Here is a 17376-nt window from a genome sequence, read left to right as displayed (position 1 = left end):
GGGGATCCGTTGTGATTTCAAGAGATCTCTAGGCCCCATCTGGAGGCTAGCCAAAAAGACAATTTTTTTGGGGGTGGGGGGTAGGGGGGGATACAGTGTGATGGTCCATACACAACTAGCAAAGGTCACTCTGCAAACTGCCTCATCACTCTGGGTCATGCATGTTTCCCCAGGTTTACAGATGTTTCTTTGAGCTGCATAGCCTTTTGCAATTGTGAATTTTTCTTCTTCTTCTTCTTCTTCTTCTTCTTCTTCTTCTTCTTCTTCTTCTTCTTCTTCTTCTTCTTCTTCTTCTTCTTCTTCTTCTTCTTCTTCTTCTTCTTCTTCTTCTTCTCTGAGATCCTCTTTTTCAGACTTATCCTTCTGAGATTGTGGGTCTGCTGAGGAAGCCATGCATGGTGAAACAGAGGTTTAACGGGTCTTACCTGATATGTTGATGCAACAGTTTCTGCAAGACTGGACTTTATTTGCACTCTTAAAGGAATATGCACATTATTTTGGTAAAACTTTTGAGTGTGTTTGATTCCATCAAATTGGAAGAAGAATAGTTGGTTCTTATATGCCACTTTTCTCTACCCAAAGCAGTCTCAAAGCAGCTTACAGTCGCCTTCCCTTTTCTCTCCCCACAACAGACACCCTGTGAGGTAGGTGAGGCTGAGAGAGCCCTGAAATTACTGAAGAAGAGTTGGTTCTTATCTGCTGCTTTTCTCTACCTGAAGGAGTCTCAAAGCAGCTTACAATCTCCTTCCCTTTCCTCTCCCCACAACAGACACCCTGTGAGGGAGGTGAGGCTGATTGAGCCCTGATATTACTGAAGAAGAATTGGTTCTTATATACTGCTTTTCTCTACCCAAAGGAGTCTCAAAGCAGCTTACAGTCACCTTCCCTTTCCTCTCCCCACAACAGACACTCTGTGAGGCAGGTGAGGCTGAGAGAGCCCTGATATTCCTGCTCGTCAGAAGAGCTCTATCAGGTGCCACCAGTGGGGTCATAAGGAGAGCCAGGTTGTATCAGTCCAACACTCTGTGTCACATGGTGGCCAAAGCCCAGATGCCATCAGGAGGTCCACCAGTGGGGCAAGAATTCCTGAAGCCCCCCCAGGAACCAAGAATACAGAGCATGAGTGCTACAGGCTATGTGCCCCATCTAGTCTTTGTGGCTAATTGGCCAGTGATGAACTTCTGCTCTACATGTTTCTTGAAGCTGTCTCTGCTTGTAGGTGCCACTTCTTGTGGCAGTGAATTCTATATGTCAATTTCTTTGGGTGAGGAAGCAGATCATCTCAGAGCATATGGGAAGAATACTGTCCCCCCCCCCCCCCGCCCCATTCAGCAGCTGGAGCTGCAGGACTGAAATCGAATACCAAAAAGTCAGGCAAGTCACTAGCGTCAGGCTGATACACAATGGAAAACACACATCCACTGCCACACAAAACCTCATATGAAACAGCGAAGGTTTCTTTAATTTTTAAATTGCCTTTTGGACGCCCCCTTCCCCAAATCACCTTAATACACTTTCAGGAAATCTCTCACGGCTCGAAAAGAAAAACAGAAAAGAAAAACAAGACAACCTCAAAACTGATTTTAAAAAAAGGCATACAGTTTTACAACATGACTTAAACAGACTGGTTTTATTTTATTTTTTTTAAAAAATCTGTTATAAAGTGTCAAGATTCTAAACGTCCTTGGCCTATGCCAGAAATGATACCTGCCTGTTATAAAAGCACTAGGTGTTATAATAACAATTTCTGGCTCAGGGAAGGGGGATCTCTCTCCTCCCACCCCCAATCTCATCTTCAGCAATGTGCTACTGTGATTGCTCATTAGGGCAAGGGACACACAAAGCCCTACAGCGGAAGAAAACCAAACTGTTCCTATGAAAAAAGTTTATGTCCCACGCTGATTTCTATTAAAGCGGAACCCAGGCTGATCTATGTACTCTCCAATGCCTCCTGGAAGCCTCCACTGAGGACAAGAAACTTATTTAGACCCAGTGGCTTAGTGAGCTCACCTTCAGCTCTATTAACAGTTGCTTCGGCAGTGTTACGGTTGGGTATGACTTCCACAGGGGGAACGCATACACACTAGTGGTATGATAGGTCCAGCAATGACCAATAACCGCCCCCTAAGAAGATAGTTTCAGATGGGTAGCCGTGCTTGACCTGCAGAAGAGCAGGATTCGAATCTAGTAGCACCTTAAGTTTCCCTAGGCAATACGCTTTCAAGAGTTAAAGCTCTGCCCATCAGGTTTCATATATGTCAACAGCAGCTTTGACTCTCGGAAACGTAGATCCCTGGGAACCTTGGATTACTGTGCTACTGGATTCAAATCCAGCCCTTGTGAGGAGGATCCAAGAGAACATAGGATGAAGCCACAGGAGAACAGCCTTCATCATCTGGCTGACACCAGAAGAATTGGTTCTATGAGGTTGAAGATGAAACCAGGAGGGGGAGGCAGTTTGATTTCTTGCAATACACCATCACCTTCCTCTTCCCCAGAAACCTTTGTCCTGTCTTAGTGAATACTCAATACTTAGCACTTATGTAGCACTTCCAGACAATTTTGTCACAATCCTTAAGGCGGGCCAGTACTAGAACCCCAATATCCATGAGGTCTGAGGTTGGGAACAAGCTTAACTAGCAAGTTTCTGGCAGAGAGAAGATTTGAATCAGGCACTTTGACCAATCACAGCTCATCCTCTTAGGTACACCGTAGGGTCACTTTCCTTTTGACTCAACAGGCCACAGGAAGCGGCGATGGGGCTTGGTGGCCTTGCTTCTCTCAAGCCAATGTTGCTGCTATAATTAGAGGGCCTGTCTAGATTTTATGAAGATGTTGTAGGGGCGTATGTCCAAATTAGGTTCCTTGGGGTGAGGAGATGGGTAAAGCATTGGTGCATTCCCTCTCTCATTGCATTTGGACTATTATATCATCCACATATGGAACTAGAATTGGGTTCTCTCTCTTAGGACTCTCTTGGGGAAGATAGACACAAGTAGTTCACCTTGTGGCCTGGACATGTGTATGGAAAGGAGGATCAGAAAGATGACTCTCTGCTCCCAATGGCTATCATTAATAAGTTACTTTCTAAACGGAAGAACTTGCATCTCATTTAGCAGGAAAAAAGTTTCTTCATGGCTTCCCTATTTTTTGGGGGGTGGGGGAGAGCTGGCTTTGAAAAATGTAACAGATGTCACCTCGTAACACTAACAAGGAGAATGGCCACTGCATTTTGTCAGTTTGCAAATTTACACTGCTAGATATTGTTGTGAGCCGGATCAAAACCAGACTGAAGAGGAATAGACATTGAAAAACTCCGAATCCCACATTTGGGACTTCAGAGCACAAAGTTGTTGACTAAGTTCATCGTTTTCCTCTGAAATATTTGGAAAACACACACACACAAGCACGCACGCACACACACACAAACACATTGGAGGCATTGCAACTTTTTTTTCCACTCCTTCTTTTTACAAGTTTCTTTCGGCTAAATTATACACGCAAGATTTTATTTTACTTTAAAACTTCAAGACTTCCATACTATAAGGCTATTTAAAATGCTGGTATGTCTGTGTCCGGCTGAAACGGTATTCAGAAGAGATTTCTTGGTGCTGTGAATGTTTAAACACGGAGAGTTTTGCCAAAGGACATGACTCGGGGCGAAGCGATGCTTTTAGAAGACACGTTTGAAACAGGGGGAGAGGGGAATAATGTCTTTTTTTTTTTTTAAGCATTTTTGGTGGAGAGCAGGATAAAATTTACTGTTTCCATGCCTCTTTACCTTAATACTCTTATCGTGTGGAAGAGGTAAAAATTGCCTTACTCTCTGTACTCTGGGGGGTCACAGTCATGACATGTCTACTACAGAAGGAGTTGAAATGCAGGGGAGAAGAGTGGAAAATATTTTTAAAATACACTGGGAAAGAAGAGAGGACAAAACCAACACTTCAAGGCAGCTGCTGCTGAAACAGTGTCAATTTAATTTCCATACCCAATTGGATTTTCAGTGGCCAGTCAGCAGCTCTGCTGGGCAAGAGTGAGTACAGCCACAAAATGGCTGCTAAAAGGAGTCGGAGCCAGCCCTAAAATGGCCACTGTGGCTTACCTACAGGGATGCTGTGAAGTTTTTTGGGCTGTGACAGCAGATGCTGACAAACCAATGTTTTTAAAAAATGTGCACAGTACGCCACCAGAGGTCTAGCCTGGCCATGCCCACCAGCACAGATGCCTTCTGCAACTTCTATCACAACTGAACACCATCCTTCCAGCACCCATTTTGTAGTGAACAAAGGCTGAACTTTTGCGCGCTGGGACAACGGCCTTTGGTAACGATGAAAATTGCAGAAGGCCACTGTCCAAGCAAAAGAGAAGTTCGGAAGCTACCAAATGGCTTGCTGAAGCCGGCGAGGTTGGATGACCCCAAGAAGTTTGACTTTGAGGGGGGTACTTCTGGGATCAAGATGGCGGCATCCAATGACTCCTTGCCACTAAGCCGAGTTAATGCACCCACCTCCAAGCTTTCATTGTGCAGACCACCTCTGTCAGGGGACATCTTATTCATCCAATGAGGGTCTTAAATGGAAGCCAACTCAAGAGTATTTCCCCTGACAGAACAGCCTTAAGAGAACCGGGACAAGCCCAAGGTCACCCTGCTGACTGTATGTGGAGGAGAAGGAGCGTGGAATCAAACCCGGTTCTCCAGATTAGACTTCTCCGCTCTTTAATCGCTACACCATGCTGGAAAAGCAAAGAGGACACTTTTGCTGGTGAGCTGACAGGCTCAGCAGAGGCATCAGCCAACCTGCATGCCTGGTTAAGCGGCTGAAAACACCTCTCATGATTTTGCTGGATGGGAGGGTGGCGGTAAAAATCTGTAACCGCTCCGTAGGAGCAGTATAAATAAAACAGTAAGGACCCTTGAGGAGGGCCATGTCCGGGATGGGGAAGGGCGGCCATTGGACTCTTCCCCCGGAATGACAAGCGGGGTGCCCAATCGGCAGGCGGAAAGCGCCTGTTGATTGGGCCCTCCGCGTATCAGTCTGGTGAAAAGGGACCAATTGGCCACTGGCCACAGACCTGAAGAGTTGGGAGGCGCTGGCCCTACTTCTTTCTCACCCCCAAGTCCTTGCCTTGGGTAGGGGGGAAGCCTCGGAGGGGAGCGCCCTTTCTCGCCACCCAGCCAGGGCGGCTGGGAACACCTGCAGCCCGGGGGTGAGGGGAGGAGGGGAGGAGAAAGCCATTCCCAGCCGCCTTGGCCAGCGCGGCCGCTGGGTCATTATATTATATTATAATAACTCATCGTATTATAATAACTGTGTTTAATTGAAAAAAAAAAGTTAAGCAGCCATGAACGAGGCGGAGCTAAAATGTTCAAGGGAAGAGAAAAGTGCAGCACGCTGGGAGTCTTGGGCTTCCTCTTCACAGCCTACGAAGAACGAGAAGAGATTCATTCGCCTACTTTCCTCCAAAAAATTACCAGCAGAGAGCAGCTTGTGGCAGGTCCCACGAAATGGAGGCGGGGGGGGGGGGGGGGGGGGAAGGGGAAATGCTTCAGGCTTATTACGTTCCGCAACCTTTTGAAGCCTGTGGGCACTTTTGGAATTCTCAGCCACTATGGTGGGCACAGCCACAAAATGGCCACCACTGGAAGCCTCAAAATGGCTGCCTCAGCTTACCTCAGTTAAACGGTTTTGGCCCTTGTGCTGTGGTGGCAGCTGCTGCTAAACTGAGAAACAGAAACCCACTTGGCCCCACTCGCTTTCTAAAAAGACCTGGCGGTGCCAGGGAAGGTAATGGTGGAAACCACAGTGCTCACAGACTCCATACTGGGGACCCTTGCCTCATCCTTTCCTCACTTCCTGACCTCTCCAACTGTTGAAACAGCTCCACATTTTCTCATGCACAGTCCATTCCCTTTCAGCACTTGGAGGACCACCACGGTCCCCCAAAGGGCCCAATGTTGGCACAGGTTGCTTAAAAATACCTGGCTTCAGCTGTCGGGCATGTAAAGTCTATTCCTCGGCACATTACTCTCTCGACCTCTCCCCAGGCAAGATCTCCCTGCCCCTGGAGTTCACTGCTATGAGTGGGTTGTCCCCTTTATCGGGTGCTCCCCACTCCCCAACTCTTGCACACAGAACATTTGCATGTCAGAAAGCACAGATGATATTTTGTTATGCACAGGGATGGGAGAGGGAAGAGCACCTTACTCAAAGCAATTAGTATGGAGGGGCATTCAATCGTGTTCTCTCTCCCCGGGGAGGGGATGTCTGAGGAAGGGTTGAGTGGGGGGGGGGGGAGAGACATATCGTGTTCTTCTCAAAGCATGGCTGGGCAGGGCAAAGCCTACACCCTACTTGGCCCACAAAAGACTGTTGTGGCCCAAGAGGACCCATGAAATCAGCAGGGGTGGGGAGGTGCACAAGCAGCCAAGATGGATCCCTGCTAGTTTGATAACGTACCTACTTGGGCCATAGGAAAGCAATAGAAAAGAGGTGTTATTGAACAGATGGGAAAGGGGACGGGGTTACCCTGTCATTGCCAAGAAATTAGCTTATAGGCAGCGTCTGGGGAAGAAAACAAGGAGAAGCCCCTAGTCTCTGAACCTCAAGGGTCAGGGGCGTCTGCTGTCTTTCTTCCTAGGCTTCAAAGAGTGTCATGGATACTGCAATACTTTTTAAGGGTTCCCAAGGGCGGGGTCGAGGCCGAGCCCTCCCTGTACGTGTGTCTGTGTGCATCGTGTGTTCTTTGTTTTGGCAAGAGGCAGTTTCTTTTACTGAGGTTACATGACGCAGCACTTGTTCTTGTGGTTCTGATGGTCCTTGAAACGGAGACGCTGCTTGGGCCGATACTTCTCCAGGTATGTCAGCTGCTTGCTGTTGATCGCCCCTCGACGCTTCCTGAGGAGGGAGGGAAAAAAATGAAGTGGTCATTCATTCATTCATTCATTCATTCATTCATTCATTCATTCATTCATTCATTCATTCATTCATTCATTCATTCATTCATTCATTCATTTCTTGCCTTTCTCCCCACCGGGGACCCAAAGTGGCTTATGCTGTTCTCCTTGCATCCATTTTATTCTCACAATATCCACCTGGGCTCGATCAGGACCAGGGCCCTTTCGGCCCTGGCCCCAACCTGGTGGAATGAGCTCCCAGAAGAGGTAAGGGCCCTGCTAGAGCTGTCAGCGTTCTGCAGAGGTTGTAAGACAGAGCTCTTCCGCCAGGTGTATGGTTGAGGCCAGAGTGGGGTCTCGGTGTTACAAATGGGGGATACCGCAATGCTTGTCTTAGATTAGGACCCTCGCTCCAAGTGAGAGAGCTCATCTGACCCATGCGCTGAACGGGGGTTGGGGTGGAAGATGGAAACGCTGATGGTATTGTCATCTGATTAGTATGTTAAGGGGTTTGTAGAGGTTTTATACTGTATTGTATTGTATTGTTTTATTGTAAACCACCAAGTGGCAGTATATAAATCTAAATATAAACAAACAACCCCGCAAGGTAGGTTAAGCGGAGAGTGTGCAACTGGCCCGAGGTCGCGCAACAAACTTTCACGACCTATGGGGAACCTGAACCTAGATTTTCCAGGTCTTTCACATCACCAACCGCCTGATCCTTTTCACTGGGGATTGAACCTGGAATGTTCTGCATGCAAAGTCGAGTCTCTTTCACTGAGCTCCAACCCCTCTCTCAAGCGGAGTCTCTGCCTGCTATTGTAGGTTTCCGGAGCCAGAAACCAGCTCTTCCTGCTTCCGGTGCCAGAAGAGCCAGCAGAGACCCAATGATGGTCCTCAGGTGGGAAACCTAAGGAGGCTACTGGTAAGACCCGAATTGCCCAGGTTCCAGGTGGGATTTTAAAAACTTTGTCAAGTCTTTATACTCCACCTTTCCTCATGAACACACAGTGTTTCCTGTCAGACTGTTGCTCCACCAAAGTCAATATTGTCTCCTCAGACTGGCAGCAGCTCTTCAAGGTCATGGACAGATGTCTTTCCCATCATCTACTACTTGATCTTTTAACTGGAGACTCCGGGGAGTGAACTGGGTACCTTCTGCATGCCAAGCAGATGCTCTGCTGGTAAGCCATAGTCCCTCCCCCTTCCTTTGGGGCTGGTTGAAGAAGCGAGCCCCGATGCTACCGGACAACTCCCCCGGATCTTTACGATGCCCACAGGCCTCAACTGAATGCACCCGAGAGACCAAACGAGCCCCATTTCAGCAGCCTGAGCAGAATGTGCTAAGGAGATTAGAGGAAGGACTCACAGCCAACACTAGAGAACTGCTGCTGGCAACACAATTGGCTCCAAGGCACAGCACACGCAGCTGTTCTCGCCAAGTCAAGCTTGGCAGCCAGATGGGATGTAATCCTCTGCCATTCTACCCAGCCAGTTTTCGCTGGATCCTAGGGTTCATTTCAGTCCTTCCTGAACCCCGGATAACCTGGTGACGGGAGGATAAAACCCAGTTCCCGTCATCTGCTATGAAATGGAGTTTAGTGAAAATTTAAAGGTGTCACTGGTGACAAGATGACCACAGCCTGATTCTCCCCACCTGCAAGACGAACCAGCCGTCCTCCATCTGGGCTGTACCACTTTAGACTGCCATTGGGCCTCTAATCTGGAGAACTGGTTTGATTCTCCACTCCTCCATATGCAGCCAGCTGGGGGGGAACTTGGGCCAGTCACAGTTCTCTCAGAGCTCTCTCAGCTTCACCTGCCTCACAGGATGTCTATTGTGCGGAGAGGAAGGGAAAGGCGATTGTAAGTCGCATTGAGACTCCTTTGGGTAGTAAAAAGCGGGTTATAAAAAAACAGCTCTTCTTCTCTCCCACTTATATACCCTACCATAGGAAAGCAAGATTTCAGAGGGTAGCTGAACTGGCTAGCAGCAGAACAGTTGGACTCAAATCCGAGTCCAGCAGTATCTTAGACACCAACAAGAATCTGAAAGCAAATCCCCCAGAAATCTGGTTTGCAAACTAAACTCCCCGTTCATATGGGTTTGTGGTTTCGCCACGAACCATGAACCTAACTGTAAAAATGCAGCCTGCGCCCACTCCTAGACATACTTTTGCCAAAACTCAGATGTTTGTGCACTGGGGGTGGAGGAGAAATACTGAAAGATATTTTAGGCTGGGAGATCTGATGATTGTGCAACTGTTTATTTGGCAAGTCACTTTTTTTTGCCCCCCTCCATAAAAAAAAAATTCCCAGTGCAGATTTCCATGTTTGGTGTCTGGACAGAAGAAAAATAATTTGGTTTTTATCCTCTGCTTTTCTCTCCCCGAAGGAGTCTCAAAGCGGCTTACAGTCGCCTTCCCTTCCTCTCCCCACAACAGACACCCTGGGAGGTGGGTGAGGCTGGGAGAGCTCTTACAGGACTACTCGGTAAGAACAGCACTATCAGGGCTGTGAGTAGCCCGAGGTCACCCAGGTGGCTGCATGTGGAGAAGAAGCAGGGAATTAAACCCGCCTTGCCAAATTAGAAGCCACCGCTCTTAACCACTGCATCCCGCTGGTGATTTGTACTTAGTGTTCAGAAGACTTTCTTGGTCCTTTCCTTTGCTGCTTCAAATACCTGCAGCAGACAGGCAAATCAGACCTGAGCAGACGATACTGACTGTGATGGATCAATGGTCTGACGCAGTCTAAAGCAGCACCCTTTGTGTTCAAGACATGCAGTTCTTCACCCAAAGCCTGAAAACTGAGAAATCTGCTGAGCAATATGCAGGGAGAAGAGGGAGTGGAAAAGAGGGAACCCTGAGCTTTCAGCTGCTGACTTTATACTACAGCCAGGCTTTGCCGCCTCTGCAGCCATCAGCATTTCCTGCTCGGCGTGCCTGAAGTTGCTCCAGAGCTGAGCTGTTCTGCAAACACCCAGCCGTTTGTCTTCGGGTTAGCAGCAGGCAGCTTGGACGATTACTGCCTGCTGGGCACTTACTGTCTAATGAACTGAATAGCGTCTTCGTATTTCATCCCGCTCTCAATCAGGGCCAAAGCCACCAGAACAGGAGCCCTGGAAAAGAGAGGGGAAGGGAACAATAAGTACGTCTGGTGGGAACGCTCTTGCCTGCCCTATTAAAAAGGATTGGCCTAGAGATCTTCTGAAAGGTCTAGTTCCTGCCCATGGAAAAACAACAGAATCACAGAATCATAGAGTTGGAAGGGGCCATATAAGCCAACTAGTCCAACCCCCTGCTCAACGCAGGATCAGCCCTAAGCATCCTAAAGCATCCAAGAAAAGTGTGTATCCAGCCTTTGCTTGAAGACTGCCAGTGAGGGGGAGCTCACCACCTCCTTAGGCAGCCTATTCCACTGCTGAACTACTCTGACTGTGAATTTTTTTTCCTGATATCTAGCCTATATCGTTGTACTTGTAGTTTAAACCCATTACTGTGTGTCCTTTCCTCTGCAGCCAATGGGAACAGCATCCTGCCCTCCTCCAAGTGACAACCTTTCAAATACTTAAAGAGGGCTATCATGTCCCCTCGCAACCTCCTTTTCTCCAGGCTGAACATTCCCAAGTCCCTCAACCTATCTTCATAGGGCTTGGTTGTAATTGATGCTTGAGCATCTAGAGTTCTTTTCAGATCTTTAACTGTAGGGGTGTTTTTTCCCCGATAACAAAGTGGAAATACACATGACAGGATGCATGCAAACAAGGGGGGGAAAAAAGTGGCTCAATAAATCCTGCAAGTTACAGAAGAATTTGTATATTCCATTGGGGGTCAACGTTATGCATGAAGAAAAGTTCTTGTCTCCAGAATCTTTAATCGTAATAATCGATTATCATCATCAGAACAGCCGAAGACTAGTATCCAAGATAAAACTAGTTTCGTTGTTGGACTTCCTCGGTTGTATAATAACAATTTCACACAAATTAAAAATTCAAGCAGAGCTCAAGGCCTCTTGAAAACAATCTGTTTCTAAGAGGCCTTCAGCTCTGCTTGAAATTTTTGGTCGTGTGAAATTATTATTACACAACTGAGAAAGTCCAACAATGAAACTAGTTTTATTTGGAAACTTTGTGACTAGAGATGAGCCTCAATACCCAGAAAATCCAGGCTGATTCACACGTGCACGTGAGCCTTTAAAGCCGATTTTCCTCTCCGAGCTCACTATGTAATGTATATAACAGCAAAATATTAATCAGGGTTGGAGGCATAGGGAGATACAGGAGGGTCCCCTGCGTACCGTCCCAGGCCAGCCACACAATGAACGGCCACGCAACTGCCAGGGTCTTCGCAGAACTTGGTCTTCAGTAGATTCAGCCAGTCGTCAACAATTTTGGAGGGTGGGGGGGCTCCGTCATCAAACGGCCAGTCCTAGAAGAAGGGGGCAGAAGACAATGTTTATTTCGGGGTGGGGGGGGGGTGGTGTGTTAAAAACACAACACACAAAAACACACGTACTACTCTCGCACATATTTTTACAGAGTACGATGGGTAGCCATGTTAGTCTGTAGAAGTAGAGTGAGGTAGGCGAGGTGGAGAGAGCTCTGACAGAACTGCTTAGTCAAACCAGCACGATTTTTATCGATTGAGGAATCAATTTATATACCACCCCTCTCGGACTCGCCATCTTGGGGCAGTGAACGACCATGTGCATCAGTGACAAACAGTAAAATTTATAATCCAATAAAATGTATACATTATCAACAACCGATAAAACCATTTTCAAAAACATTAAAACAGTAAATTAAGCAGCTATCAGCAATCAATAGTTGATACAGCAACCAATAGTTGCTTTGGTAACTTCACTAGCATAGAGTGTTACTAGTAGGTAGGAGTTGGGGGAGGGATGGGGGGAAGCCTGATTTATTCTTGCGGATGACTTCCAACTGGCCTCAACCCTAAGCCAAGCGGAAGAGCTCTATCTTACAGGCTTTGAGGAAGTTACCAAATTCCTTCAGGGCCCTGATATCGCTGGGGAGCTTGTTCTACCAGGCAGGAACCAGCGTCAAAGAGGTCATAGCTCTGGCTGAGGCCAGGTGTATGTCTTTAGGGCCAGGGCTCTTCTGAAGCCCATGCAGCTGCTATATCACAGGTCTTATGTGGGGGGTCTTCACAGCATCCACGTTAGGACCTGGGCAGGTACATTTGGACCAGCTGCAAGCTCCGGAGCAGGGTCAAGGAGAGGCCCATGTGGAGCAAGTTACAGTAATCCAGTCTGCAGGTGACTGCTGCATGGATCACGGTGGCTAGGGGTTCCGGGGCCAGGTAGGGGGCTAGTCGGAAAATGCCTGCTGTACTACTCCTGTGACTTGGAGACTCCATCATTAAGGAGGCATCAAAAATCACTCCCAGGTTCCTGGCTGACTGTGCAACTGCATGGTATTATACCTTCTGAGGCCCCTCTCCTCCCCGGATTTCACCCTCCCTAGGTTCCACCCTCAAAGCTCCGGGGATTTCTCAGTCTGGAGCTGGCACCCTTAGAGGGGAGGCTTTTGCTGGGTTGCTCTTTTTATCCCCCCCCCCAAAAAAAACAACAAATTCCCAAGAAGAGGCACAGCTAGTAACTGGGATGAAAACGGGAAAATGAACAAACTCATGATTTGTGAATGTAGAATAAGTGAAAAATTCGTAATGTGTATTTCTCGTAGAGAATACCGGAAGCCTTTTCTTTTAATTTTTTTGTATTTTTTCCTTCTCTAATCCTTCTCTTCTGTACCTTTGATCCTTTTAAACTGTTTTTCCGTTTTTCTGCAAAAACTCTATAAAAGGTTTCCAATCAGCAATAAATGTAGATATTGCCTGGACGCAATTTGGCAAAGAAGTCTAAGGGCCGTACGGCCAGGAACAATTAAATTATTTTTTTCCTTTGTATTAATCTTTTTTAAAAATTAAATTTGCCTAAAAATACTTTAAATGAAACGATCAGAACAAGTTCAGGAAAAGGCCTCCCTGAACAAGACTGAACTGCAAACCCAGCAGAATCTCAGAAAGTCCTGCATGGCTCAAACCTTGTCTAGCAGGAGAGGGCCAAAGTGGAAAAGACCTTGGCCCTGGCAGCAGTCAAGTGGTCCTCTCATAGAATCATAGAGCTGGAAGGGACCTCCTGGGTCATCTAGTCCAACCCCCTGCACCATGCAGGACACCCACAACCCTAACGGGTTGTGAGTGTCCCGCATGGTGCAGGGGGTTGGGCTAGATGACCCAGGAGGTCCCTTCCAGCTTTATGATTCTATGATTCTAACCCCATCGCTCATCTACTGTAACCTGCCACTCCCTAGAACCTTGAACCCCTTGAATCAGTCTCTCTGTCAGATGGCTATCCAGACTGTCTAAACATCTCCAAAGATGGAGAACCCACCACCTCCCGGGGAAGCCTGTTCCACTGAGAAACCGCTCTGATTGTCAGGAACTTCTTCCGGATGTTTAGACGGAATTTCTTTTAAATTAATTTCATCCCATTGGTTCTGGTCCGTCCCTCGGGGCAAGAGAGAACAACTCTGCTCCATCCTCTACATCAGGGGTAGTCAACCTGTGATCCTCCAGACGTTCATGGGCTACAATTCCCACAAGCCCCTGCCAGCATTTGCTGATGCTGCCTTTACTTATTTATAATGACAGAGGCAGAGCTGGTGTTTATGGGAGCTGTCTCTTCTTGCACTCTTTCCTCCTACCCCAACAGCTTTGGCTAGGCCAGCCAACTATGAAGCAGGGAACTGGGCCGCATAATTTCATACATTCCGTATGAGATAATCTCAGGGGGTTAACACAAGCAGCTGGTTTTACTCATGCAAGCAAAGAACTTTTAGAGCCCTTTAAAAAAAATGCTTTATGGCTCCCGGCAGAAGTCAGGGCTGCCTGCCCTGAATTTCCCTTTGCACCTGCTTCCAAAGAGGAGACCTCAGCACAGGGCATGCAGAACTTCCATTTCACCCTTGAGCAAGTGTCATGGTTGCGGAAAATGCCGTCGACTCTCAGATGCTTTCGAGAGACCCTGAAGGGTTTCCAAGGCAAGAGGCGAACAGAGGTGGTTTCCTTGGCCTGCCTCTGCAGAGCAAGCCATCCAAGGACTTTTCTGAGATCTGCGGAGATTCAATTAGTGGGGCCATTTGGGTCAGGGCTACAGAGTGCTATAGGGCTTGCTGAAGTCAACTCGGCAGTGCAAAGATGCAACCAACTCTTCTTACTTATATAGCCTTTGGTTACTTTAGATGAAGTTCAGTGCGATTTAGGACCAATCGGAAATTAAAAAGCAGTTAACATGCTTGGCAATAAGTCAGTGCGGAAGGAGAACGACGAAGATGATCTGGGGCCTGGAGACCAAACCCAATGAGGAAAGGCTCAGGGGAATGCAGGATCAGACCGAATGCTGTTTGAAGACCACCTGTATGGGGGAGCTCCCCACCTCCTTAGGCAGCCCATTCCACAGCTGAACTAGACTCCTAGAATCCTAGAGTGGGAAGGGGCTACACAGACCATCTAGTCCCACCCCCTGCTCAATGCAGGATCAGCCTCAAGCATCCAGGAGAAGGATCTGTCCAGCTGCTGCTTGAAGACGGCCAGGGAGGGGGAGCTCCCCACCTCCTTAGGCAGCCCATTCCACTGCTGAACTAGACTCCTAGAATCCTAGAGTGGGAAGGGTCCACACAGACCATCTAGTCCCACCCCCTGCTCAATGCAGGATCAGCCTCAAGCATCCAGGAGAAGGATCTGTCCATCTGCTTGAAGACCGCCAGTGAGGGGGAGCTTTTGATTTTTGTGACCTGGATGTAGAACTCTGCACTTCTCCTAACACAACCCGGACTATGACACCTTCTTTTCCAGGATTCCCAATGCTGCCTCCTGCAGGCCACCAAAGGTACAACTGGCATCTGCCATTGTGTGCACTTGAAGGAATCACAGAATCACCCTCTCCACGCCCTCAGACTGAGTCATACAAGACAACAACCTGCAATTAGACAAGCTTTTTTGAACCCAGCTGGTCGCCTACGGTGAGCATCAACTCTCTCCAAGCAACCAGGCACAGAAATTCTTGCCCATTCAAAGTAATTCCCTCCACTTCAAAGGACACACATGTCTTAAAGGAGTATGTGGTGGCCAAGTGGCTAATAAAATTATATTGTGGCCTTATTAGTGAGGTTTTTGCTTAAATGTCTGTTTAAAAAATTACTTGGGGTTTCATTCTTCCACTGTGCCAGAACACCACATGGCCTTTCCTCCTGAATTGATGATCCTCTTTCATCAGGTGTGTTTCAACCCCCAAATGCCACATCCACTACAAAAAACATCATACAACAAGCCACTGATGTGACTGTGCCCAGGAGTACCGTCCCCACAAACAGTGAATGTGGCGGAGGTACAATGGACCCAACCAATGCCACAATCCCTAGATGGGATTGACAGCAGAAACATAGCCCTTCAATTCACTAAGAAAGCTAATCAAGCCATATGCAGTAGGAGACAGCAAAGTCCTTTCTCCATCCCATCATAGTCTCTAGCTACCACGATCTGCAAAAAGTTTACCGACATGTTGATGCTCAAACGACCACCTCTTGGGGGAAGCTCTGATGGCCACGGATGACTCAGTGAACATATACACATTCCCTAATTCATCCATTCTTGCATTCGACGTGGCCAAAACTCCTACATCATTGTTAACATTTCGGGCATCTGCGAAACCCCTCTCAATAATTTGCATTCGCCCACTTTGAAACTTTCAGAAGTTCTACTGAGCAGATCAGATCGGAATGGGTTTTGGTCTGAATGACCGTGAATAAATATTGATTGATTGATGATCGGAATGGGAAAGGACCGGAACGGTCTGTCACCTGAACTTGCCACGGCCACGGAAATCCACATCTCAGTCTCTGTTAACAGAGAGCAGGGGCATCACAACGGGGACAGAACAAAGCACGGTTTCTGGGGTGAGGGTTCAGACATGCAAGCGATACCCTACGTTTCTGTTGGATGGAAGTTCATCACACCTGTGAATGTTACGTTTTGATGCCCATGGCTGCTAAATGTTGGAATGTTTTCTTTTCTTGATTTGTGATTATGGATCTCTGTGTTTTATGCCATGAGCCACTTGGGAGTGGCGGGTAATGAATTGAAATGAATGAATGAATGAATGAATGAATGAATAATACTTTACAATGTTTGTCATGGAGGTCAGAGCAAAATACATTAGTTGAGTCACTGGCACATAAGGACAGAATGATCATCATGCAGTTTGCAGCATCATTTATCAAGATACAGTTGATGAGTGAAGTAAATTACATTTATAAATACATTTATTTAATAAAATCCTTTGGGGAGGATTTATTACACTGTTCTATATGATTTTTTAAAATTTATTATTGAATTTCTAGCCCGCCCTTATCGGCACTGCCCTCTCAGGGGGGTTTAACACTGTTAAAAATACAACAAGAGTTAGGATAAATTAAAAACTATTAAAACAGATATCCTGTATCGTTTCTTGTTTCATGTAAACTGCCCTGAACCTTTGGGGAGGGTGGTATATACATACAATACATAATAGATAAATAAATAAATGTTAACCTACCCACGATTGGAGATATCCCCAATTTGTTCTTATGATTGGGGCAGGCAATGAGCTATTAGGTTACAATGGGAAGGTCCTTTATTGTTTGCATTTTTGGTCACTCAAACTATGATTCTATTCCTGCATAGTGCAGGGGGTTGGACTAGATGACCTATAAGGTCCCTTCCAACTCTATAATTCTGTGATTCTATAGCCTCAGCTGGCAGAAGAGCTCCGTCTTGCGGTCCTTACGGAACTGTGTTAGTTCAGTTAGGGTCCTGATGTTCTCAGGGAGCTCGTTCCACCAGACCGGGTCCAGGGCCAAAAAAGCCCTGGCCCTGGTTGAGGCCAGTCAGACTTTTAGGCCAGGGGTTACCAGCGATTTGCTACTGTGGAGCAAAATGCCCCCTGGGGACATATTCAGATAGGCAGTCCTTCAGATCAGTGGTCCCCAACCCCCGGGCCCCAGCCTGGTGTCGGGCCACGAAGGCGTTGGCACCAGGCCGCAGCTCCCTCTCCCCGCCCCCCCCCCCCCGCAGCGAGAATCTCGCCAGGCTGCGAGCAAATTGGCTGCCGAAACGGCTGATTAGCTTGTGGCCCAGAAAGCTTCTTGCCACGGGAGGGGGGTGGTGGTGGAAAGGGAAGCAAACGTGCATGCGCAGACCTGCCGCGCATGTGCGGAGCCCTGGGCCGCCCTCTCCCCGCACCCCTTGGCAGCGGTCTGCAACGCAAAAAAGGTTGCGGACTGCTGCTTTAGATGATTGGATGGATTCCATGGATTTAGACTTATTGATTGGGTTATATTGATTTGCATTATTGTTTCGCCGATCCACTGACGCAACAGTTTGATATTAATATTATGGTATTTTCCTTCTTTTTGT

At 47.4% G+C, this 17376-nt stretch overlaps 1 protein-coding gene across 5 annotated transcripts in view; it reads right to left on the bottom strand.

Annotated features, from left to right (window-relative positions):
• Nucleotides 1–1436: 1436 nt before the first annotated feature.
• Nucleotides 1437–17376, bottom strand: part of PTP4A3 (protein tyrosine phosphatase 4A3) — an 85488-nt gene continuing 69548 nt past the window's right edge. For 4 of the 5 annotated variants that reach the window (XM_077351419.1, XM_077351420.1, XM_077351421.1 and 1 more), the window contains exons 4-6: nucleotides 11198–11328; nucleotides 9945–10019; nucleotides 1437–6899 (exon numbers count right to left, since the gene is read on the bottom strand). In XM_077351419.1, the coding sequence (XP_077207534.1) occupies nucleotides 6782–6899; nucleotides 9945–10019; nucleotides 11198–11328 (324 nt within the window). In that variant the 3' untranslated portion in view covers nucleotides 1437–6781. Of the gene's footprint in view, nucleotides 6900–9940; nucleotides 10020–11197; nucleotides 11329–17376 lie in introns of those variants that run through there. The other variant, XM_077351423.1, reaches the window with a different exon arrangement.

Source organism: Paroedura picta, chromosome 9 (genome assembly GCF_049243985.1).
Source record: "Paroedura picta isolate Pp20150507F chromosome 9, Ppicta_v3.0, whole genome shotgun sequence".
Lineage (NCBI taxonomy): Eukaryota > Metazoa > Chordata > Lepidosauria > Squamata > Gekkonidae > Paroedura > Paroedura picta.
This window is presented reverse-complemented; position numbering and strand designations above follow the sequence as displayed.